Source organism: Grampus griseus (assembly GCF_964374135.1).
Source record: "Grampus griseus genome assembly, chromosome: 20".
NCBI lineage: Eukaryota > Metazoa > Chordata > Mammalia > Artiodactyla > Delphinidae > Grampus > Grampus griseus.
This window is the reverse complement of record NC_139014.1, coordinates 58321518-58348098: the sequence shown is the minus strand read 5'-3', so window position 1 is coordinate 58348098 and position 26581 is coordinate 58321518. Positions and strand designations below refer to the sequence as shown.

At 38.0% G+C, this 26581-nt stretch overlaps 1 protein-coding gene across 1 annotated transcript in view; it reads right to left on the bottom strand.

Annotated features, from left to right (window-relative positions):
- Window positions 1-26581, bottom strand: part of LOC309838422 (AP-2 complex subunit beta-like) — a 79676-nt gene that overhangs the window by 40194 nt on the left and 12901 nt on the right. Inside the window, 7 exon segments of the mRNA XM_082679479.1 lie at window positions 6087-6182; window positions 6315-6435; window positions 6959-7180; window positions 9419-9609; window positions 20953-21021; window positions 21024-21090; window positions 24251-24356. Coding sequence (XP_082535605.1) covers window positions 6087-6182; window positions 6315-6435; window positions 6959-7180; window positions 9419-9609; window positions 20953-21021; window positions 21024-21090; window positions 24251-24356 — 872 coding nt within the window.

Here is a 26581-nt window from a genome sequence, read left to right as displayed (position 1 = left end):
GCCTTAGATAAACTGCAACTTTCCACAGCCTATGGTTCATCTATAAAATAGAATTTAATCTATTAGTCTTTTATTAATGAAGGGAATATGGAAGAATACAAGTGACAAAACTAATGTATTGAAACAATAAGTCATAGTTTTTAAAAGAAGGGTTCCAGAAGAGAGATCCTAAAAACCAAGGACTGATTTATCATATATTACAATGTATTATGATGGGTCATTCCATTATATGCCTCCTGATAAGATGCAATAGGAAATTCACAGCAGCATCTAAGAGGTATTCTTGCCAAAAACACTGAATATGAATATTACCAAGCCTCTGGATTTAATTTTCTAAAGGGGATGAAGGAATAAGATAAACAACATCACTAAAATACTATCAGCCAAATCTAGACTCTGGAAAATTCTACAAGCCTAATGATCTAGTCCTTTCAACAAATGGCACCCAAATAAATAAGTAAAGACTTAAGAGACATATTAACCAAATGCAATGTATAGCTAGCTCTCGTTTAGATTTTGATTTGAACAAGGCAACTGTAAGAAGGCATTTAGACACAATTAGGGAAAACTGAACATGGACTAGGTATTTAATGAGATTAAGAGTTACTGTTTGTTGAGTACGGTAACGATATCATGACAATTTTTTTTTAGAGGACCTTATCTATTAGATATACACATTGGACTACTCTAGTAAGATCATATCTGAGATCTGCATTAAAATGTAACAGTAACCCACTCCCTTGAAGGGGGAGGGAGAGGGAGAAGATCAAATGGGAACAGCAATGTGTTGATATTTGTTCAAGATGGATGGTGGGTATATGAGAGCTCATTAATCAATTTTACCTTAGTGTATACCTAAAAATTTCTGTAATAAAATCTTTTAAAGGTACTGTAATTTAAACCATTCCAAGCAATATAACGAAAACAAAATTGCATCTTGAGGTTATTTATATGAGGTCATATATATGATGATTCTGTTCTCTTTTATTATTGTAGTTTTCCCATTTTTGAATTCTATTTTATTCATTTTCAACTAGTTATTTCCTGTGCTGTTATTACAACAGCAAAACAGTTGGGAAATTTTAAATATAAAAGTTATGATAAATTATAAAGCATGTAAGGGTTAAATTATCAAATTAGATAGTACAAATAACGTACTCAGCATAAGGCTTGATAGAAAGCTAACATTTACTGAACCCTTAGTTTCATTATTATAATAAAGATAAACAAAAGGTCATCTCCCATGATGCATCAATATTCAAAAACAATTAAGTCTAGGATAGTAATTTTCAAGCAAATTGTCATCTCACCTATATTGCTTTTGATTAAATTTTAAAAACACCATTAAAGCAGTATGGCAGAGGAACAAAAGTAAATATCCAATCATTGTATATACAAAGTAAGTGCAGAAACAGAGAAAGGCATAGACATATAAAATCTAGTATATGATAAAGGCAACATTTCATAACAGTAAGGAAAGCATGAATTGTTCTGGTGTTTGATCCCCACACTCTTATCTTTAACCAAACCATTGCCATTAAAGTAGAAAATAAAAGTGAATTTTATATAACTTTGAAGTGAAGCACAATTTTCTAGGTGGTCCACTAAAGATATCATTGGGAGAGGGACTTCCCTGGTGGCTCAGTGGTTAAGAATCCGCCTGCCAATGCAGCGGACACGGGTTCGAGTCCTGGTCCAGGAAGATACCACATGCCACAGAGCAACTAAGCCCATGACCATAACTACTGAGCCTGTGCTCTAGAGCCCACGAGCCAAAACTACTGAGCCTGCATGCCACAACTACTGAAGCCCGAGCGAGCACCTAGAGCCTATGCTCTGCAACAAGAGAAGCCACCACAAGAAGAAGCCCGCGCACCGCGACGAAGAGTTGCCCCCGCTCTCCGCAACTAGAGAAAGCCCACACACAGCAACGAAGACCCAATGCAGCCCAAAATAAATAAATAAATAAATTTATTATTTTTTTAAAAAAGATACCATTGAGAGAAAATGGATAGAACTCACTACATAAGGAAATGCGAACTCCTATGCATCAAGAAGTCAAATGAAATCAAAAGGAAAATAATTGGGAAAATAACTATTAATGAAATGAAGGGGTATTAAATGAACTAGTACCTTTAATTATAAAAAAACTTTAAAAAATCAATGTGGAAAAGATAACACATTGAAAAAAGATACACATGCCATGAAAAAGCAATTCCAAATGGCTAAGCGTAATGAAAAAAATGTCACCTCAACTAGAGATCAAAGATTTAGCTACAAGGATCCTCCTTATAACCATTATTTGGAAAAAGAGCAGAAACAACTTTAAGGTCCATACAGGAAGGGAAAGCCTAAATAATTATGAAGCAATCACACAGTATGTCTACAAACCACTAAAAATGATGTAAAATATTATCAGTAACATGGGAAAATGTCCATGTATAATAAGCAAAAAAAGCAGACTACAAAACATAAGTAAATAGCATTTGTAGAATGATCTCGTTTTTGTAAAAAACACACCTGTTTATGGAGGACTATGTAAACAAAGACTTAAAATCATGTCCACATCATCTCTGGAAGGGTAGAACAGGGATAGGAGAAAGCAGAGTGTTCTACTTTTAACTTGTCTTTTTAAAATGATTTTATGTAGTAAATACATATGCTTTTTGTTTGCATAAGACATAAGTCAGTACCTTATCTTGAGCTACAAAACTGAGAAATGGTAAACACCAAAGAACAGAAGAGTGGGAAGTGAGGAATACCTTAACTTAGTGACTTAATCTCTCTCAAACAAAACCAAACATATAAATAAATCTCCCAACCAAATCATTTTATTTGTAAGAAAAGGAGGGCAGGAGTTTACTTCCTCCTTAAAGAAACAGATATACACTGTAATATATATAGCTTTAAATCTGTCAATCATACCTCAATAAAGCTGGAGGTGGGGTGGAGAGTAAAATCTATTAAAAAAAACAACCAAACAAAAAAGAATAGGCAAAAGTTACTGAAAAAACAGTACTATGAAATTGCTTTTTCAGTGTTACTTATTGACTCAATGGCTTATGCTTAATCTTTAACCTAACCAACTTAATAGGATAAAATTATACATTTTTTTCACCTCAGGATACTTAAAGCAACAAGGAAACACCTGTACTTACAGTCATGATAAAAAACGACTCCAACTCTTAACACCCAAATTTTACAATAGGCCCTGTTATCTTAGCTAAGCACTAAACTAAAATTCTTTTTTTCTCATCTGTCATATCTTTGAAACCAACTACACATTAAAAAAGGGTCAGGTGCCCTGAGAGAACAGCAGCAGCTCAGTCTGGAAGCTACAGAGAAAGGCTATTACAATTCCCTCGCTGGTTCTTGCCCTTGTCCCATGGATAGGTTAGGTAAAAACAGGCAATCACTGCCTCTCCTGCCCCAATAACTGTGTCTGGACTAGGCAACTCTTTCCAACTAATAACTTTCATGATTTAACCAGTTCTAAGAAAAGTTCTTAGGCAAATCCAGGTTAACTGGAGATAAGAGAACACTATCTAAAAGGCAGGATTCTTGAAGGCTGATCTTAAGCTTCCAAAGGAAGTTCATTCCTCACACACTCATATTCCCACCAGGGCACCCTGAATCAAAGGAAGTAGTGAGAGCCACCAGAAGTTCATCTCTTCCAGAAGATGATGGATAACTTTTCCATTTAGTCACAACAGACGGTACTAACAGCCGCTAGGAATCTAGATGCTTTGAGAACACTTTCTAGTAATTCCAGGGATAGAAAAATCTCTCTAACTTTGGAATGAGACTCTTTGCAAGAGCACTGTCAGAGAGGTTAGTAAGACAATGACATTCTGGCAGTGAAAAGCACAAAATGACTCTTCTGCTACCAAAATAGCTCTGAAAATTGTCTGCATTAATACCATAAGCAGGTGGCTATTCCACAATGAGAAAAGAAAAAGGAAAAAGTTAAGTAGTGGTGGTAAGTTAAGAAGTGTGGTAGTAAAAAAAAAAAAGATGTAACACATCAAGATCCAATAAACAGATTTTCCCATTTCTCAAATGGAGCAACAGAAGTATATATTAAGTATGTGAAACAACTGAACTGGCAGAACCAGAAGTAGAAACCAGGATTAATTAACTTCTTGCTATAACAACTAGTCTACTAAATGATTTATCAGTGGTAACTATATGAAGCAGCATTCAGTAAATAAAAACAAGGAAGGCCAATTAGGAATTTGGCTTTCAGAGACACTTCTCTGACACAGCATCTGTTTCCTTCTGTTCCTGTGAAGCACTGGTCATACTGTACAAATTATTTTAGTAACCATCCTTGTGAAATCATATGGTCCAATCTGACTCAAAGTACAACTGTAGGGACTTCCCTGGTGGTGCAGTGGTTAAGAATCTGCCTGCCAATGCAGGGGACACGGGTTGGAGCCCTGGTCCAGGAAGATCCCACGTACGGCGAAGCAAATAAGCCTGTGCACCACAACTACTGAGCCTGTGCTCTAGAGCCCAAAAGCCACAACTACTGAGGCCACGTGCTGCAACTACTGAGGCTCGTGCACCTAGAGCCCGTGCTCTGCCACAAGAGAAGCCACCGAAATGAGAAGCCCCCATGCACCTCAATGAAGAGTAGCCCCCACTCGCCGTGACTAGAGAAAGCCCACACGCAGCAATGAAGACCCAACACAGCCAATAAATAAATAAATAATTAAATAAAATGCCAAAAGAAAAAAAAGCAGAATTGCACATAGTCAAGTAGTAAGAACAAATATGGAGCTCTGAATCCACAATATCGTTGTGCACAGAAGCCATCATTAATTGCAACAAACTTCTGAATGAGGAAAAACAATACAGGCTTGGTGACTGATGAAGCAGTGCATCGTAAGTTGTAGTTAATACCTACTGGAAGGTATTAACTGTAAGTTAATACCTACTGGAAGGCTGCAACCAAGCTAGAACCAATCTGCCCTCTAAGACCACAGAGAAGCTCTTCAAGAGGACTTCCAAGTAAAGATCAACTCCCTGCCCTAAAGCAGAAACCTGCTAGTCAACAGTTCTGTCTATGTGCACAGAAGTCCTGACAACTTTTCTGTCATCTCATTTTTAATATAAATAGGCAGCAATTTACTGTAAGTATGGTATACACTTCAATTAAAAAATCATATATAGACATGCAACCATCACCATAAAATACTCCAGATAATTAAATTCAAACTGCAGAAACAAAACCGAAAACTGTAATTCACATCACAAGAGATTTAAGAAACTATTGCAACCACAAAAAACGGAATGCTATGAAAAAGTACCCATAACAAGAAACAGCAATGAAGGGAGGTTGTATGGAAAGACGGCTGTGCAGAAGACAAGAAAGCAACCACCCAGACTGGAGTAAGGACTGGAAGGACAGAGGACTGGAAGAGAGAAGGGTCTAGAACAAAAGAAAAGTTTTATTAATTTGATATTATGCTTGAAAAGCTGGAAGAAGATAGGAGTGCAATGAAGGCACAATGAAATTAAAAAAAAAGACAAAGGTCATTATAAACTACAGAAAAAACAAAAGCCTTTATAAGAAAGAAAACGCAATCATTTGATTGTGTAGGCTCTACATATTTACAGGCATAATACGCACAGCAAGCTTTGCAAGACTCTAGTTGATAGAACAAGAAACAAAGGTATATTATCTCAATTTACAAAGATAATATAGGAACAAAAACCTCATGATACAACTATACAGGGGATCTATACAGAAGGGTAGAAGTAGGAGTGATGGAGTATATGAACCAAGTTGCTTCTCTCATAGCGGAAAGTTAATAGACAATGTCTACAATTGGTAAATCAATAAATAGTAGCATAAGGATATTAGAGATATGGAAGTAATCAAAATAACTAAAACTAGGAACAGAGTTAAACATGATTCCCTCGGGAAAGAGAGGGACCAGAGACAGCTGTTTTTCATTAAAAATTCTTTAATATTTTAGCAACGTGCTTTATTATTTTGATAAACTTAAAAATGTAAGGAAAGAGGTGAAGAGAATACCCAGAGTGCCACAACATGATCACAACTACCACAGGACACTTGCCTCCACCTTGATGGCACACCGTCCAATGGCCCGCCCAGCTTTGCGCACAAAGTCGACATCCACCTCTATGGCATATTCCTTCAGTTCTGCCAGAACCTGTTAAAAATCCATGAAGTGAACAATCATTAAGGATTCTCCAACAGCAATTTCATGGCCTAGGTTTTTCTGAAGGCCAGATCTTAAGATCTAAGTTATTAGATCTTAACTTGAATCTACTTTAAGTCTGACCTGAGCAATGTTGGCTTGGGATGCCAAACGAAGCATGATGTCCAATTTCTCTAGTTTCACATAGATGGGATCATTGTACGTCACAAAGAAAACTTTGATCTCCTGCTTCAAGATTTCAGGCCTGTGGTACACAGAAACACAAGATAAGGAAGGTGAGGCGTATATTGATATTCCTTCTGAGTCTGCATTAACACCTAACCTGTGCTCCTCTGCTCTCCATTCACACGCTCCACTCCAGGGAAAAAACTCACAAACTTCCTCTACACCCCTCTAACCAGATCCATCTGGCAGACTATTTTTATCCTTTTTAAGGAGTAAAGTATATATTGCCAAGAAGAACCACTGGAAGAACAACAACCTGATCTACATTACAGCCTGAACCATATTAAGCTGACACTAGCTATCATACAACTAAGAGTTCCTTCAGAAAAGAAACTAAATTGTAGAGCAACACCAGGCATTCATTGTAGGAACACTCTAAAATCAACTGTTAGCCTCCTGACCCTGGGCAAGTTGCTCTACCATACAGTATTTTCATTTCCACACATTAAACAGAGTTTTAACACAGTCCTCTTTAATAATGATGTTATTAAGTTTAATTCAAAATTACAAACACTTTAATCACCAATTCATTTTTTCCCAACCTTTTCCGGACGATCAGGTTGATGTTCCTCAGGGCGACGTACTGCACCTCTGGCTCCCCAGACAGCAAAGTGACAAGTGGAGGGGCCAACTTCTTCAGCAGCATATTGTAGTAGTCAGAGTCCTTGGGTAACAACTCTAGAAATTTCATTAGGACTTTAACTGCTGAAAGCACCACTGCTGAGTTGGCGTGAGATAGCCAAGGAGTTACCCGCGCACAGATACTGAGGACAGAAAATGAAAATTAGTGCCTTAAATTATAATTTCCTTGCTCAATCCAATCTATAAGGTAATGTTGTCAGAGGTTCCCATGGCTCAGAAATTAGAAAATCAGTTAGAAAAGTCAAAACTCCATACATAGGTAAATTTGGGATCCAACACTGTGGACGCCTCAATCCCAGCAAACTACAAACACAGCAGGGATATCAGAAGACTTTAGGAAACCAGCAATAAGGGATGTTCAAACTGGAAGGGAACTAGCCAATACCCCAAACACCTGAAGCTCACACCATTTACCTTCCTATTTTATAGTCCTCTCTGTCTCCCCATATTATGTAAGGGCTCCCTGCCTCACAGCCCATTTCTCCTCAGCCTATAGGAAGTCAAATTAAGCATTCTGAGAGTTATTTCATAGTGAGAGATATCAACCAACTGTGGCTGAAGTTTCACTGTAAGATGCAGAAGGAGATGAGGTGACAGGGAAAACCACCCAACCTCTTGCATTCAGCATAATAAGGGAATCTCGGGAAGGGTGTTTGTTTGTTTGTTTGTTTTTAACAACACACCACCACTGCAATACTCTCTCAACCTCATCCCCTTCTCCTAGTCCCTGCCACCTACACTTAAATGTCTCATAAAATATAGAATATTTAGTTATCCATTGAGGGTTCTTCAGAAATTAACCTAATTTTGATAGCTCTTAGGCAACGTGAGTGGCTAGCTGACTCAGTTAAGGACACAAGGTAAGTAAGTTGTGTTTTTCTCCCTTCCTCCTGTATCTACTTGGCTGACTCCCTGACCTCCTTTAGGTATTTATACAAATGCTACCTTCTCAGGGAGACCTTTCCTGACCACCCAGCATTTGTTAGATCTCCTCCTTACTTTATCTTTCTTGTTAGCACTTATCATCATCTGACCTATTATACGCTGTATTACGTATACATATTATATATACTTCTGCCCTATCCCTCAGAATAAGTGTTCCATAAGAGCTATGATTTTTGTCTGTCCACTGCTATATCCTCAGAGCCTAGAACAATGCCTGGCATACAACATGGGCTCAATAAATATTTGCTGAGTGAATGAGTGTGAGATGTCAATGACCAAGAGAAAATAAAATTGTATGTAAAGTTCTTTCCAGAAGATATTTGTACTTTCAGTGATGGAAAGAAACTATCAGGGTGAGCTTTGGTTAAATCCAGAGGGAACAATTTCCCAGACAAGTGAAGAGCACTTACATTATAGTAGCTCAAGCTTTAGCTGGGCAAGGAAGGTTCCTATCTATCATAATTAAAATGAAGAGCCAGGGCTTCCCTGGTGGCGCAGTGGTTGAGAGTCTGCCTACCGATGCAGAGGACACGGGTTCGTGCCCCAGTCCGGGAAGATCCCACATGCCGCAGAGCGGCTGGGTCCGTGAGCCATGGCCGCTGAGCCTGCGCTCCGCAACGGGAGAGGCCACAGCGATGAGAGGCCCACGTACCACAAAAATAAATAAATAAATAAATAAAATAAAATGAAATGAAGAGCCAACAATTCTTCAGAATTATTTTGCCTAGTACAGTGCCTATATACACAAAATGCTCAATAAAAACTGATGATACCTCCAATTCTGTAAACTAAAATGTATGTATGTGTATATGAAATTTAGTAGTCAGTATCTGATAGTCAAAGAAAATCTGCAACACTAAAGTGGTAGAGCTGAGCAGAACTGTCCAGGTGTGCCTTCCAAAATCTTCTCCAAATTCAGACTGATGAGATTCCTATATCTAACGGAAGACATCATACATTTTGCTGGCTCCAACACAGTTTCTCTAGTACTAATTATAGGTATAAGACAGCTCAATAACTAGTATCAAGCCACTTACTATGTATCTAAAAGAACGAAAATTTTGTTACTACAGTGAGAGACACTCAAAAAACCTTTGTTTGCCAAATGGCTAGGAATTGCTGTATGGGAGATGTGAGACCATGATGAGGGAGAGTTTTTCAGAGGGTTGTAACTACACTGTTCAAAGAAGAAATGAAAAATACACATCTCCTCTTAGGAAGAGCTATTTTTTGCATGGTTTACTCTACCACCTAAAATGTTCCTAAATACATTGAGAAAATACCACAGGATAGCAATATATATCCCATAAGCCACTGCTTTTCCCAACGTAACAGACCCTTATTCTAATACAGACTTACTAGAAATTATTGAACCGGGCAAGACTCCTAGATACTATCCAGAAAAACAGACTGACCTCTGAGCCTCCCGGTCATCTTTAGGGTTGTAATTAGACAGGCAGTCCAGGATGAAAATCTGGCCCCGTTCGGTACACTCATTCAGGGCTGTCAGTAGCTTATTAATGTTCTGTGGATTCAGATCGAGTAAGTTGCTGTTTGGGTGAGATTCACTGATTTCAGATAATGCTGCTACAGCATTAGCCACCACCTGGGAAAGAAGCAGATATGACCTTGATTTGTCAAGAACAGTACAACTATTTCTCTGGATCACTTCATAGATCTCAACCCATAACCGTTCCTGAACATTTTATGCAGTCAGCTAGAAAGAGATATACTGCTTTCAAAATGTATAATAAACCACCAATGATGGCATATATAGCTTCCTCATGGTCAGGCAACACAGAATTAAAACAATTCACATATTAGCAGAGAGTCCCTCATGATTTACTATTAAAACAATAATAATTTTAATAGTAGTCAACACTATCAGTAGAATTAAGACACATGAACAACTGTAAAAGAAGTGAAGGTTAGGGACTTCCCTGGCGGTCCAGTGGTTAAGACTCGTGCTTCCACTGAAGGGGGGCATGGGTTCGATCCCTGGTTGGAGAACTAAGATCCCACATGCCTCGCAGCCAAAACATGACAAAAAACACAAAACAGTGAAGTTTAAATATGAAACATATACATTAGGCAACGGAAAGAAAAATCTAGGCCAAACAATTTTATAGGTGTATGGGCGTGCATGTACTGGGGGGTGGGGAGGTGATACTTCAGGTGTCAATCACACCTTAAGTCTCAGAGTAAGAAAATGTGACCTTGAAACCATAGTTCACTGTAACATGATGTTAGGAAAGCACAGAATCTCCATGAAATTCAATTTCCTCATCTGAAAATGGGATAATTTAATCCACCTCACAGATTAGCTTTAGTTTGAGGATAAAATCAGATGACTTATGTATAAGTGCTTTCTGCAAAGCCTTATACAAAGTTAAGGTGGCAATATTACCATAATTCATCAAGACTAAGTTGCACAGTTTTTCATATTAACATCTCTGAAGTTGGGATATATTTAATAATCAATGGCATCTCAGTTTAATAGGAGGTATTTTTCTTTCTACGTAATAGAGGAAATAATAATGCATCTTAGAATCAATGAAATATGGTACCTCAAATGTATCCTTAACTCAGGAAGTATGATAAATGAAAAATTGCTACCAAATATAAGAAAGTACACTTGTATCCTGACTTAATAGACCCAGAAATCCCTACTAGCTGCAAGAAAAAAAAGTGGACACTTTATCAAAATTACAGATTATGTCTAATTTAACTAAGAAACCTAAAACCAATGAATGATTAAAGTAATTTTAAGATTATAAAAACACCCAAAAATAAACAAAACAGACAAAAAACTATAGCTCTCTACAAACGAATTTAAAACCACATTTTGCAGTGAGGCTCTCAGCTGTCGCTAAATATTAGCACAGTAAGGCTATATATAAATATTCTGTAAGCATAAATGAGATGCAATAGGTAGCAGCTTCATTAATTATGTATATTGAAAAGATTCTCAAAAATGTCAACTCATTTTTAGTTCTGACTGAAGTCCCTGTTAAAAGCTTGAGAAACTAAGAGTTGTATGATTATCCTTTTACTAGCAAGAGAAGAAACATAATGGTTACAGTTTAGCTATTGATTTTAATATCCATATCACTTGGGTACTCTGCAGATTATCCCAGTATATGATTTTACCTAGAAGATAAATTCTAGAGAATATGGCTTTTTAAATCAAATAATACATTCATGACAGTATCCATTAACTAAGATAATGATGCCACAAATGGAATCACTTTCAGTTATAACTTAGTGATCAGGACAAAAAATTCCAAGATGAAAAAAAATCAAAGGTTCACTTGGTAAGTATGATTATGGATATAATATTTTATTGTTATTAAGACAAATCGAGAAGGATTATCTAGTTCACCTATCACATGATAGCATGCATGAGGTTCTTTCCTGACTTAATTTTTCTTTGCCAACCACACCATCAAGCATGGCCTTTAGTAAAAATTAAAAAGCATGAAAAGTGAAACAATAATCTCCATCATCTCAGTGCTTTACATGCAAGGAAAAGGTACTGTGTTTCCCCTGTATAATACACTTAATACACTGGATTACAGGATAAAGGATCAAAATGTCACACTGGAAGAACAAATGCCTGTTTTCCTCTCTTGCTGCCAACACATGCCCACTCTTGGTTACCAGTTCGTCCAAAACAAATGTCCTGTCACAACTTACCATTTCTGCCAGTCAAATTTTTTTAATGTTAAAAAAAACTAAATATGAGGTCTGTTAACAGGAAATGTTGAACAGAATGAACAATTAGAACTCCTCTGCTAACATCACAGGTAACTGGAAATTAAACCACGTATATAATGCAGCTAATGAAGTATATGTTCTGGTGGTAAAACAGGCAATTTTCAATTATCACATGAAAACAAGAAAAGAAACAGGGAAAAGTAAATCTAATTAAAAGATCCAGAGAGATCAGATTATATGATTATGTTCAGAAAAGTCTGCATGGGGAAAAAAGATCACTGCCAAATGGTCACTGCACCAATGACTGACCAGAGGAGATACACCCCCAATAACAAAACTCCACTGCTATTCCTCTAAAATTCCTTCTATTCTACCTTTCCGCTTTCATCTCCTAATCTTCACTTTCATACTGCTAAGTTTTCAGAAATATACTGAGGTGGGCCCATAAAGAGCCGCTTAGAGTTCTCCTGGTCAGTAAGCCATGCTTCTCTCACTCTAATGGAAATTTAAAATGAGCATCGAATCTCAAGCAGGCAAAGACTGACTTCAAGACAGCAGCTGGGTAGCTGGGGTATACAGGACAACTCACCTGTCTCTGTGTTTCTTTGGAATTTTGTATAGAATGTAGTACATATATTATCTGTTTGTAAAAATAAACTTTAAAAATAATGGATTGAAACATGATTTACTTCCTCTTCCCAGAGAGCCTTCTCCAAACAATAATTCATTATCAAAAGAAAAAATCTGACTCTTGCAGTAACTGCCCTGGTTTACTAGTGTATTAAAACAAAGGTTATGTCTCTTTCTCTTGTACCATCACTTTGAATGTGAACTAAGACTAACATGCATAACATTTCCCCCCCTAGAAAACTGGCAGTTCTTTTAGGAAACACTGCCATGAAAAGAACAATGGCCTTTTAATTATAATCTCAGAAAAACTGGAGTTCCCAAGAAAGAAAGGGGTTTCTAAAGGAAGTTTTGCTTTAAAAATGGATTTATAAATAGGGTTTAAGTGAGTTTTCTCAGCACATTGGTTGATTTACAAAGAGCTGGCATCTAGGCTATAAAGGAACATATCCCATAGCATCAAAAGAAATTTTTTTTTTAATTCATCTTGCCTTCCAATTATGGTAAATTCTGTTCTTTGGAAGACTGCAATGAAACATTCCTCCTCCCCATACCACCCCTACCCCCTGTAAACCTAACATAATATGTATACTTTACAGATATTAAACACAAACATATATATACATACAGAAGTATGCGTGCACGTGTGTGTGTAAAATCACACTCAATACTAGACAAATTTTTCTCTGCCTTAACTGCAGACTTCCCTTCAATTTGACAGTTTGTTGTGGACCCTTGGAGTCTGCTGAATTTTTTTTTAACGTAAGCAATTTGTGTTTTGACTTACTTTATACTACACCTAATAGAATTGGACAAAGAGATAAAAGACAATAATAGCTAAAACTTACTGAACACTTACTATGACATTTACCTTCCCAGCAACTCTAAGGTAGTTGCTATCAAAATCCACCTATTACAGATAAAGAAATAGGCTTTAAAAATGAATTTATAAATAGGATTAGAGAAATTCAGTGACCTGCTTAGCCAACAAAGCTGGAAAGGTAAAATGCTTGAATACAAACTCAAGGCCTGGGGCTTCCCTGGTGGCGCAGTGGTTGGGAGTCCGCCTGCCGATGCAGGGGACACGGGTTCGTGCCCATGCCGTGGAGTGGCTGGGCCAGTGAGCCATGGCCGCTGGGCCTGCACGTCCGGAGCCTGTGCTCCGCAACAGGACCGCAACGGGAAAGGCCACAATAGCGAGAGGCCCGCGTACCACAAAAAAAAAAAAAAGAAAAAAAGAAACAAACTCAAGGCCTGTATCTGATTCTAGTGTCTGAGTACTAATCACTCTGCCGCCTGCATTTATAGAAGTTCCAAGAGCTGTGAACATCAAGTGGGGGAAAGGGAAAGAAAAATCGGAGCTGGGGAGAATAATATAACCAAAACATTATTTCCAGGCAGATTTATACAAGGAAAAAAATGTATTCTCCTACTTTATATATTTCAGAGATAATCACCTCCTAGCAGCACTTCAAAGAGGCAAGATTTACTATCCAGCTACAAAATCTGATTTATAAGCTACCCCTGTCTCATATGCAGCAATTCTGAGGACATAAATTTGACGTTACTTTTTTTATTTTTATTTTTTGGCTGTGCCCTGCGGCTTGCGGGATCTTCTTCCCTGCAAGTGGAGTCTTAACCACTGGACCACCAGGGAAGTACCAGACCTCATTTTTTTTTTTTTTTTTTTTTAAGGAGCAAGCTGGAGTGGTGGGTATGATTAAAATAAAAATGATCCTGTAAAAAAAGAACTCTAGAAGGAAATCCAGATATACATTGAGAGTGGAGTATCACAGACAGAAGCTCCTTTAGGAGAAATCTCTCACACATTTACCTGTCCCTTTGAATGATCTAATTTCACTCACTTTCATAGCCTCAGAAACCAAGAAAGATAGCACTTCCCAATATAGTGACTTCCTCCTATTAACTATATTTAGAAGACTTTCATTTCTAGCAATGACCTTCAAGGTCAAACACTCTGAACAAACACTTCAATTTTCCCGCTCAATTTACAATCCTTTTGGCTGCTGCCCCTGAAGACTTGAATAAATTGAACGCAGTAGAATAACTGACCAAAACTATTATAATGGAAAATAAAGGTGATTTGCATACTTTTATCCTCTTGAAAATCAGCAACAGTTCAGAATCTCACTTTCTTCTTTATGGAGTTGCCTCAAATAACACGTTAAAGCACAGGGCATTTATTCTAAGCATGTTTCAGTCATTATCATCTCCTTAAGAACAAAATGACTGGACTTCCCTGGTGGCGCAGTGGTTAAGAATCCGCCTGCCAATGCAGGGGACACGGGTTCGATCCCTGGTCCGGGAAGACCCCACATGCCGCGGAGCAACTAAGCCCATGCGCCACAACTACTGAGCATGTGCTCTAGAGCCCTCAAGCCACAACTATTGAGCCCGTGTGCTGCAACTACTGAAGCCCACGCACCCCAACTACTGAGCCCACATGCCACAACTGCTGAAGCCCCCGTGCCTAGAGCCCATGCTCCGCAACAAGAGAAGCCACCGCGGGCTTCCCTGGTGGCGCAGTGGTTGGGAGTCTGCCTGCTAATGCAGGGGACACGGGTTCGAGCCCTGGTCTGGGAGGATCCCACATGCCGCGGGGCAACTGGGCCCGTGAACCACAACTACTGAGCCTGCACGTCTGGAGCTTGTGCTCTGCAACAGGAGAGGCCACAATGGTGAGAGGCCCGCGCACCACGATGAAGAGTGGCCCCCACTTGCCACAACTAGAAAAAGCCCTCGCACAGAAACAAAGACCCAACACAGCAAAAATAAATTAATTAATAAAAAAAAAAAAAGAGAAGCCACTGCAATGAGAAGCCCACGCACTGCAACAGAGTAGCCCCCGCCCGCCGCAACTAGAGAAAGCCTGCTTGCAGCAACGAAGACCTAACGCAGCCAATATAAATATATAAATAAAAATTTTAAAATGCATTGTTAAAAAAAAAAAGAATACAATGACTATACGGTACCAGTTAATTTTACAGTCATGCTTTAATCCAAGACACTGTCCAGACTGCCAACTAATAATATGCTGACTACATATGACATTCTGCAATGTTCCGTTTTTTTCCCCATCTTCTTTCCCAGAATGAGGAAGCTAAGTGAACACATCTACCTAGTGGAGTCAACACATACCATTAACAGCAAGAGAGTCTGAATATCTGGTAACAAGTAAGATTTAAAAATTAGACTCAATAAAACTCATTACTTAGTTAAGGGGCTTACATAAGTAGCTTAAGATGTGTTTTGATGAAATGCAAATATTCACAAAGCTAAAACACTACAAATAAATATCTACAAATGGACAAAAGGCACTCCTAAGAAGCCAAGAGTTACTTGGCCCACCAGCCCTAAAATCACACAAAAGCATGCTGCAAAATGAACAAAACAAAAAATTTATTATTACACCATTATCTCCCTTTTGAGACTAAGTAATCCCCTGCCAAATTAGAGCCTTGAGATCATTTTAAAAGGGACACTAAGAAATGAATAAGCCGTGATCTTTCGGTACACTACTGAATTACTATGTACAACAGATCCAGTTTTCAGGAAGCTGCCTAAGAAAACTGCTTTAGGCATATCCTTGAACAATTATCTTTTAAAAGTAATCCTGCAATGATGTGTTAAGTAATACTGTAAATAGATTTACTTCATTTGTAGATAAGCTGCCCTCAGAATCACCCTAAAAAATAATGTCTGGCTTTAAATAATGTATACAAAAGAATTAAATATCTCTGGGACTTCCCTGGTGACACAGTGGTTAAGAATCCGCCTGCCAATGCAGGGGACACGGGTTTGACCCCTGGTCCGGGAAGGTCCCACATGCCGCGGAGCAACTAAGCCTGTGTGACACAACTACTGAGCCTACGCTCTAGAGCCTGCGTGCCATAACTACTGAAACCCGTGAGACCAGAGCCCGGGCTCTGCAACAAGAGAAGCCAATGCAATGAGAAACCTGCACACCGCAAGGAAGAGTAGCCCCTGCTCACTGCAACTAGAGAAAGCCCGCAAACAGCAACGAAGACACAACACAGTGAAAAATAAATAAATAAAATTATAAAAAATAATAAAAACAGCTTTATTTAAAGAAAGAATTAAATACCTTTAAAAAATGAATTCGCCGTTGAAATATTAACCCTTCTAAAATCATTAATAACCAGCACTACGATCACTATACAATAAAGAAAGCTTTGTTGTTATTAAGGGCTTACTCTATACCAGGTTCTCTATTAAGTGCTTTGCAAGCCCTCTTTTATTTTTCACAACGTTCCAATGATAGAGGCACTGTTTATAATCTCCATTTTGTAGACGAGGATACTGAGATGTTTAGGGAGACCACCAAGCTAAGAATGGCAGACTAGGATACAAATCCAAGTCTGGTTGGTTGCAGAGCCTGAGTTTTAACCCTCATGTGTTAGTACTGGAGCGAAAAAAAAAAGAAAGTTCACAGTTACAAAGCACTTTTCTGTTTTTGAGATACTTTCATAAAGAGTGAGTCAACTCTTTATAAAAGGAAGTGATTAAATGCAATTTGGTATGCTGGATTGAATCCTGGAATAGCAAAAGGATATTTGTGTTGAAACAGGTGAAAAAAAGTCTGTACTTCAGTTTATAGTGATGTACCAACGCCAATTTCTTAGTTTTGACAAAGGTACCATGGTTATGTAAGATGTTAACATTAAGTAAAACTGTGTGAAGATAGGTATATGAGAACTTTCTGTATGGTCTTTGCAACTTTTCTCTAAATCTAAAAACCCGCCCCCAAAATGAGATTTAAAAAAAAAAAAACTAAGTTAGTAATAACTGATAAAATGAAAACTGATGATTAAAATTCCTAAGGTGAGAATACACATAAAAAGATCTCCACAAAGTTTATCATAAGGGAAAACAAAAATTGTTTCCTTCCTCTGCAAGAATTTAAAAACCGAAAAGCACTGAGATGGGCACTTGCCCTTATAACAGAGCAGCCTCCAATGATTCCACTTACTCAACACTCTGATCCTGCAGAAATTACCAGCAACTCATCTTTTAGTACCAAATACAACATTACTTACTTGGGGCATCCAGACACAGACTGAGTGAACATGTTACCTCCTACATCATTCTTACCCAGTGCCTACCACATACTGACACTCTCATACATGCCTAAAATTCTACCAGCTCTGGTACTCCTTTATGGACGCTGGGCATGAAGAGCATCACGCATTTCTAATTTTGCTTCTGTATAATATTTTAATTTTATAACTCTTCTTCTATTTATTGATATATGTTTAGGGATAACAGAATTCATATAATTAAAGTACTAAATTAAATGAGGTCATTAAGAGATGATTTAACGTTGCCCACGAGGACAACAAACATAATCTGACAAAAATCCTTCTCAAATTTACAAAGTGATCTAGAGAGACTTCAGTTTTTCAGCATTTATCATCTCAGACTGACAGCAAACCACCACAAACCTTCTAAAGCCTAAACAGAAATTACAATAATCAGAAAGTACGTCACGTTAGATCTGTTTCTCAATAGCTGTCATTTATTAAGCATTTACTATATGTCAGGCATTACTTCAGTTTTTAAAACAAATTAGTCCTTCATGTTGTTGTAGGGGGCTCCCTGTGCACTGCAGGATGTTTAAAGTATCCTTGAACTCTACCTACTAGATGCCAGTAGCAACCTTCCCATCAGTTGTGACAAGCAAAAGTGTTTCCTGACAATGCCAACTGTCTCCCAAGAAGCAAAATCGCCCCCAGTTGAGAACCACTGTCACATAATCTCATGTGGCTTCTACATGCTGGCTAGCACATGGTTAAAATACATACTTTTTCTGAGAAAAAAAAATGTTACTTTTCATAAAACAGCTTTCCAAAATAAGTTCATATTAAAAGAAGCTGGCAGTTTAACTAGAACCGTTGCTAAAGGCCATACCGGGCCAAGTTCTGAGAGCATGCTGCTTGTGCAGAAAAACCCTCAACAAACGAAAATATGTTTCTGGGGTTTTTTTTGTTTTGTTTTTTTAACTAATTCAGTAGTCTGTGCTTTGGCAGACAGGACAGAGCAATGGAAGAAGGGCATTCCCATCTCTCTGTGTCATTCTCAGAGAGATGGTAGAACTCAGAAGGCTCAGAAGACAAGATCAAAGGGGCTAAGGCGCTGAGCCAAAGGATTTAGGAGACCTGAACTCACAAACAAAAAGCAAAGTAGATGTGGCGGGGCTGTCAAGAGAGTCTCTGGAGTGGCAGATTCTGGTGTAAACATTAACTGAAGTTGGAATACCTCAAAATGCCTCTAAGAGAGAAAAGGAGAACTGCAGTAAGGAGGGAAAATCCTAATGCATGGGCAAAAGCTAGAGAATTATCACTATCACCCAAAAGTGTATCTTTCTTGCAAATATCAATTTAGTGAGACAGAATTTTCAAAACTCTGATTATTTGTGAAGAAATCATAGGAGCTATTTTCCTCTCGTGCCAAAGTGCTTCCTCATTCTGAATACGTTTACTTTCAAAATAATGGACTAATAAATCTGTGTCTGGAAATAAGTTTAGCTTTAATTCCCTCAGAAAGATTTTACCATATGAACCTGTATAGCTATCAAAGGGGTCAGAACCCTTTAAATTAATATTGTAGCAATAATGTTAACCTTTGCCTAATGTCTACTTCATAACCATGGCAGTAGCAGCCATCACTTCATGAACTCTCATAAGCCAGGCACTTTCACAGATGCTTTTTATGCAAGAGCTCAATTAATACTCCTAACGACTCTCTAAGTTGGTACCACTCACTCTACAGAAGAGGAAACAGACTCAGGGAGGTTAACCTAGGACTTAACAGTGAGAATTTTTTTACTTCAAACTATCTTTTCTCTTTCAAATAGTATTTCACGGAGAGTCAGTTTTAACTAAAGTTAACATATATACACTACTATATATAAGAGAGATAACCAACAAGGACCTACTGTATAGCACAGAGAACTATACTCAATATTTTATAATAGCCTATAAGGAAAAAGACTTTAAAAAAATTTTTAATAAAAAATAAAAACATTGGGCTTCCCTGGTGGCGCAGTGGTTGAGAGTCCGCCTGCCGATGCAGGGGACACCGGTTCGTGCCCCGGTCCGGGAAGATCCCACATGCCACAGAGCGGCTGGGCCCGTGAGCCATGGCCGCTGAGCCTGTGCTCTGCAACGGGAGAGGCCACAACAGTGAGAGGCCCGCGTACCGCAAAAACAACAACAACAAATCAGGAAATGGAAAGATATGTCCCACTCCACAAATACTAAGCAGGGAGAAAAGAGGGCTGGATATCTGGAGCCTACAGCCAAGAAAGCAAAGTAGAATCTAGAAGCTGGTTTGTGCCCAACATAAGTTCCTTGTGCGAAGCAGCAGAGAGGGCCCTCTGAAATCCTGATTAACATACATTCTCCTTTCCTAGCAAGTGCCTCCAAATACAGTACAAATAGAACACTTACCAAGAAGGAACACCCCTTAAATTGCCCTATATTAAAAAATTTCTTTAAACATTATAAACCTATGCACATGCTAACTTCCAAAAAATGTAAACTAAATTCTTTCCAATGATATCATCCATCTATGAATCACCAGACGGAAAGAATGTAATGTTACAATGATCCTGTACCTTGTAGCTAAACACAGAAAAAGAACAAAAATTCCATGAGAAGGAAGAAAGCATGTTTATTTTCCAAAACAATTTAATAGAAGCTAATTTTAGAAATGCTGTCTGATTTTTGCTTTTAATGTAGACTAAATTCCAGGCAGAGGAAAAGGAAGTAAACAAAACAAAAAACAAAAATCCTAATAAGAACAACCTTATTACTGTGTTCATCAAATCTAATGACAGGAGAATTCTGACTGGATATCCAATAATATTAAGGACTTTCTTTAATGATCAGCTGATTAAATGAGTTTTTCATTCTTACGGTGTTTGGGATTTGCTTTAAAATCATCCAGTAGGAGAGGAGGTGGGGGTCAGGAAAGCATGTATGGAGAGTTAAATTAAACAAAACTGGCCATAGGTTGGTAACTACTGAAACTACAAGGTAGATATTTAGGAATTTATTATACTATTCCCTCAACCTGAATATGTTTGAAAATTTCCACAATAACAAAAAAGTTAATCAACTACTGTAAGACCTATTCAATAAAACAAAATTAAAAGGCAGCTCCTGTAATTTCCACTACGTCTGAACCATAAGCATAATTTCTACAAAGATAAAATAGGTAAAACCCCAGGTTACTGACACTACAATGATATGCCCAACATTTGTCAGCCTTGGAAGATAAAACAGTGAGGTTTCACCTGGCTTTCTTCTCCCACCTGGCAAGGATGCACCAAGCCCAGCTGACAGAAGGCTCACCATATGGTCTGAACTGGAAGACAAACTCTGGCATACAGAATGCTTAAATCATGAATATTCCTACTCAATGGCCAATACTTCTCTAGAGGCCCTCTTTTGGAACAGAGGTTGCTTATTTGCAATGCAGACACTAACCATATCAAGAGACATTTCTGAAAAGGTTTTCTGAGGTAGAAGAGACTGTTCTTGAGTCCCTGGGAAAAAGTTACCTTCACAAAGCTGTTGACAGCCATGATGGCCATGTCTGGCTGACTCTTGGCATAGTTCATCAAGTAGAGAGATACACAAGCTTCTTTAGTTCCAGGTTGTCAGTCTGCATACAATTCACTACATCTGGAAAGAGACAGCTGAGAAAAGAGGAAGGGAAAGCGAACAGATGTTGGTGCCAGGCTGTTGGACAGAACACAAAGAAACAGCCTTAATTTAAAAAGTGATTCGATGTGAGCACAAATGTCCACTAGTGATAATACTTACCACAGAAATGAATTACTAAAGAATTTATAATAATGGTCCAAAGATGTCTAAAAATAGATTTTTAAAAAACTTTTTACTATGAAAATTTTCAGATTAGAGACAGCAGTTTAATGAACCCATGTATCCATCACCCAGCTGCAAACAAATATTGATACATACCCGATCTTGTTTCATACACAACCTCAACCCACTTGCCTTCCCCCAGTCCCTACCCCATCTAGTTGCTCTAAACAATTTCTAAACAAATCCTTCACAAACATTTCATATATAATATTTTAGTGTGTATCTTTACAAACTTTTTAAAAAAATCACTGTCACACAAAAAAATTAACCATAATTTTTCACATCAATTCTTTGCAGTTCAAAGCACTACAGTTGTTATGCTTTTTAATGCACATATTCTTCCATCCCTGACCAGTGGGAACTTATCTGATTAGCTTCCTTATTAAAACAGTTCTCAGATAATGAGGACCTTTGTTCAAAATTTTAACCATTTTCAGAAAATGAAACAGTTCTAAACGTGTGTGCCATGTACACATTTAGATTCTATTGTATATATACACCCATGAAGGAAGTGACCAGTAACAGGTATTGGGACTCAGACCCTAGGTTAGAATCCTGGCTACATTACCACTAGCTGTATGACTTTGGGATTATTCTTTAGCCTCTCCAAGTATACACTGCTTGATCTCTAACATGGAGTAACTTCTAATTCAGAATAACCTCTAGTTCAGAAGGTATGAGGACTATAAAAAACATTGCAAGTAAAAGCATCTGTCCCTGTGCCTGACACAGAATGCACTTAAATTTAAACTTCCCTTTTCTTAATGACATTAGGAAGGTCATCATCAGCCTTAGGACCTTCTCAGATGTTTGAGTTACTACACCTCACATCCACCACTAGATGCTGCAATTTACTTGGCATTCTTGCACTCATCCATTTCTTATCAGCAGCATTTGACCCAACTAATAAAAGGAAAATCAATGCATTTCATATTAACATAAATATTTTAAAGTAAAAATCTACCTATTTTACTTATTTTCTTAAATTAAGATGACATTGTTTTAATTTTTGCCAATCTCTTTAATGTCTACTTTAAACAAAAACGGCTGGATTCTCACACATGCTCCTGCATTCAACCTGTTGTAGAATGTTGTTTAGCTGAAGTGTAAGAAGAAAATCCGTTTGCATACACGTATATAAATTGGAAAATGGAGGAGTATTTTAATAGCTTTTTCATATAACTGGATGTTCTTCTTTGATACATTAAAGCTAGACAAATGGTTGTTTTTCTTTTTGTTTTTAGTCCACAAATGGTGGTTTCTTAAAAGTTAGGTACAATATGGAATCTGAAACCATATCAATAAACTTTCTGTACTTGGTTGCATTAAAATCCATTCATTTATCACTTATTTTGAATGGATATTTTACCCATGCATAATTTTGTGATGTATGCACTGGTCATTTGGAAAATATTAGTTCAATGAGTTATGCAGATCTTCTCTATGGTGGCATATTTCATTATACAGCAGCAAATAATCACAGTCATTAATTTCACCACCAATCTCATCAGAAAAATCTCTAAGTATTGGGAAGCTATCAAGCTCACGATGGGAGATACAAGTTTTCCAACACTCTAATTTTTACTTTAAAGTCGAAATTTATCTACTGTCAAATTTTTTCCCTTGAAGTGACAGGTTCACTTTGTTCATTTTTTATAAAATGTCTCCCAAATACCGAAGTCTGATTAACTATAGTTCTGTCTGTCAACCTTTCTTCCACAAAGAAATGGTGTTCCCAAGTCAAACAATTGTGCAAGGGCTTTTTTTCAAGTCAACCGTCACACTTTGCTATGCAGTAGAAGTACTTTATGCCTAATTCCTATTTCATCACACAGAATATTAAAAAGACCTGAACTCAAGGTTCAAGGTTTACTGAAATAAATTTTTAGTGCTTCATGCAGGACAGTCCTAAGTGAAACTGCCCTTTTTTCCTACAAGCACATGATGGTGAAGAATACAATGACTACTTTTACAGTTTGGCACCACTGCCTTAATTCACACTAAGGCACCAGCCATGCAAATGTCAACACAGTGAAAAGGGTAAATAACACCTAAGTATTATTACAAGAATAGCTTTGACTTCATGGATTTCATGGAAAGGATCTCGGGAATCCTCAGGGGCCTGCAGACAATCCTTATTTATTTCCAAATGGCCTTCCTAAATTACAGGAAAAAAGGGAGGAAAAACAAAAAAGACCCTTTGGATTTTGTTACCACTGATTTTCATCTTGAATTCAGCAATTAAAGGCAGAGTTGTAAAGTTGAGGGCACTGGCTTGAGCCAATTAAAGTACACATGGGCTTCTGCTTCTCAGTGTATTTTTATCATCTTCTAAAACTACCTCAGCAACAGATTTGTAACTGTGTCAGCTCTCAGGAGGTTTTATGCTAGATCTGTATGCAAGTGAAATCAAGCTCATTTCACTCAAGAAAAAAAAAAACAAAAAAAACTTAGTCACAGAGTTAATATAAAAGCAACTACACTTCCTGATGTTTCCAGTGGGACAAACTCATTCTTATACGTTCTGACTGTAATAGCTTTAAATAAAAAGCAGTAGGGCTTCCCTGGTGGCGCAGTGGTTGAGAATCTGCCTGCCAAGGCAGGGGACATGGGTTCGAGCCCTGGTCTGGGAAGATCCCACATGTCGCGGAGCAACTGGGCCCATGCGTCACAACTACTGCTACTGAGCCTGCGCGTCTGGAACCTGTGCTCCTCAACAAGAGAGGCCGCGAGAGTGAGAGGCCCGCGCACCGCGGTGAAGAGTGGCCCCCGCATGCCACAACTAGAGAAAGCCCTCACACAGAAAGGAAGACCCAACACAGCCATAAATAAATAAATAAATAAATTTAAATCATGTGGGCTTCTAAGAAGACCTCTGCTTAAAAAAAAAACAAAAAAAAAAAACAAAAAAGCAGTAAAAGCCATAGAGTAAGAGTCTAAAATGAGCAAAGCAGAAGAGATTACCCTTACCTAACATCTTTCCCCACAGTCATAGCAGCAATCACTTTCTTCACAGCCTCCTTCCTCTTTTCTTTCTTTTCATTGTTGAGTTCAGCCTTTAACTCAAAGATTTCTCCTAAAAGACAACAAACGGGTGAGATCACAGGATCAGAGAACTAGAGCAGAACACTGTACTATATAGCAAGTAACACAACAGATGACCAGTGGCAGGGCTGCAACTGAAATAAGATTATTTAAAAATTATAGGATAGGTACAGTTCAAATCCCTAGAATATTAACCAACCCATTGATAAGGATGCTATTTTGGGGTTATCGCCAGAGAGGAAGGTGTAAGCCAGATCTCAGGAAGCATAGAAGTGGGAAAAAGGAAAGATATCTCATGATATCTTACTAGGATGGGGAGAGAACGGCATCTGAGGGATGATCTCCCGTCAGAATTTCAAAGTCCTGGGAAAAAAATAAATGCAGGCAGCAAACAGGTTCACAAATCAATGTTTTCAAACCAGAAGAGACTCCTCATTCACCTACTCTCAACTCAACAACTGAGGCTCAAAGGTCACTAAGTGAGCGAGTGACAGAGCTGGCCTTAGAACTGTTTCTCCCGACTCTTTAATCCAGTGTTTCTCAACGTTGGCTACACACTATTGCCCGGGAAGTATCTAGAAATGCCAATGCTCAGGCTCCACTCTGGACCAAATAAATCAGAATGTCAAGGAGTAGAACTCCTACGTTCATATTTTTTAAAGTTTCCTCAAGTGATTCTAATGTATAATCAGGGTTGAGAATCACTGCTCTAATTAGTACTTTAAGATGATAATGGGCTTTAAGGCCCTATCCTGTTCAATCAATCTAAGAACAGAAATAATAATCCTGAAGCTTCAAGAATGGTACAAACCAGAGTCATTTCTAAAGGTATAATCTTAAATGACTGACTGCTCAGGCCCTGCACCGTGAAATGCCAGGACTGTCACCACTATTTTAAGGCCCAGGCTCACCTATCTTCAGAAAGCTGGAGCTGAAATAAGAAAAAAGGTTAACAGCCCTCAACTGGTTTTAAAAGAAAGAAGAAAATATACTATAAGACCACGAAAAAGAAGTTGACTATTGTCACGTCAACTTTCAATCCACAGAATTGCCTCATTTTCTTCCACCTTTATGACTGTTCTTGATGTTCACTTTAACCTCGTTCACCAGTATAGAAATAGTGGGGGCAGCAAACTAGGTGATCTGCTGAAGCCTCTAAATGGGAAGGATGAACTGGCAAGCACAGAAACTGAGCACTAAAAAAGCCTGTTACATCAAAATCCATCGCTAACAAAGCAAACAAACTGTTACAAAAATCACCCTTTTATTTGACAGCTGCAAAAATAGCACAGACAGAAAAGCTGGGCCCTTTAAAGAGTCACTCTCCTCTTCTCCAAGTCCTCTGCTGCCAAATCCAGCTCTTAGGGTTCCCATCATTTACTTCTGAAAACAGTAAAGGACAAGCAGCACGGTTTCAGAAAATCTGAATTGTGAATAGCAGCAGGAGCTGAAGAATCAAAACAGGATATAACTGAAATTATTCCAACTCCAACAGCATAAATTTAAAGAATATGCGCCAGTGGCAGTTCTGGTGGGTGTTACAGGAAGTAAAAGGAACACAGTCTATCCATTTTTTAAAATGTGGTATTTATCCAGCCATGATTCATCTGTAAGTCTCAAACCTTTATAAAAATCCCTGAATTAAAAAAAGGTTACCAGGACCCATTATAAGTGAAGGTTTGAAAAATCAGGTGAGTTTTAAAATTACATCTTTTTGTGTTATTATAGAAACATCTTGGTCATCAAAGCACACAAAATGTTAACAGAAGAAATAAATACATTTCAGAATGATAAGAGAATAAGAAAAAAAGCTGAAAATGAATGACAAGGGGCTAAATGCTTTTGTACGCTATAAGCAGTAAAAACAGCAAGAAGTTGGGTGGAGCCAAGGAGGAGCACGGAGGCAAGGTATCTCATACATACTGCAGCTTTATTAAATTCTTATCTTCCCCCCTCCTTTTCCCCTGAATCAAATCTACCAAGCATTGCTAGCAGCTAGCAACAGTTCTCAATCTCGGCTACACATCAGAAAATTCTGGGGAGCTTTTAAAAAAAACCCACGTCTAGGCCATATCCCACACCAAAGAAATCAGGATATCTGCAGGGGTAGGACTGGACATCACCTATTGTCTTTTACTTCACTGGGCAATTCCAATGTGCAGGCAAGGCTGAAAGCCATGGACTAGTAGCTAATGTAATTAAGCAACTCTCTATGGTGTTTTCTGTATTATAATAGAAGTTTACCCTTAAATAACT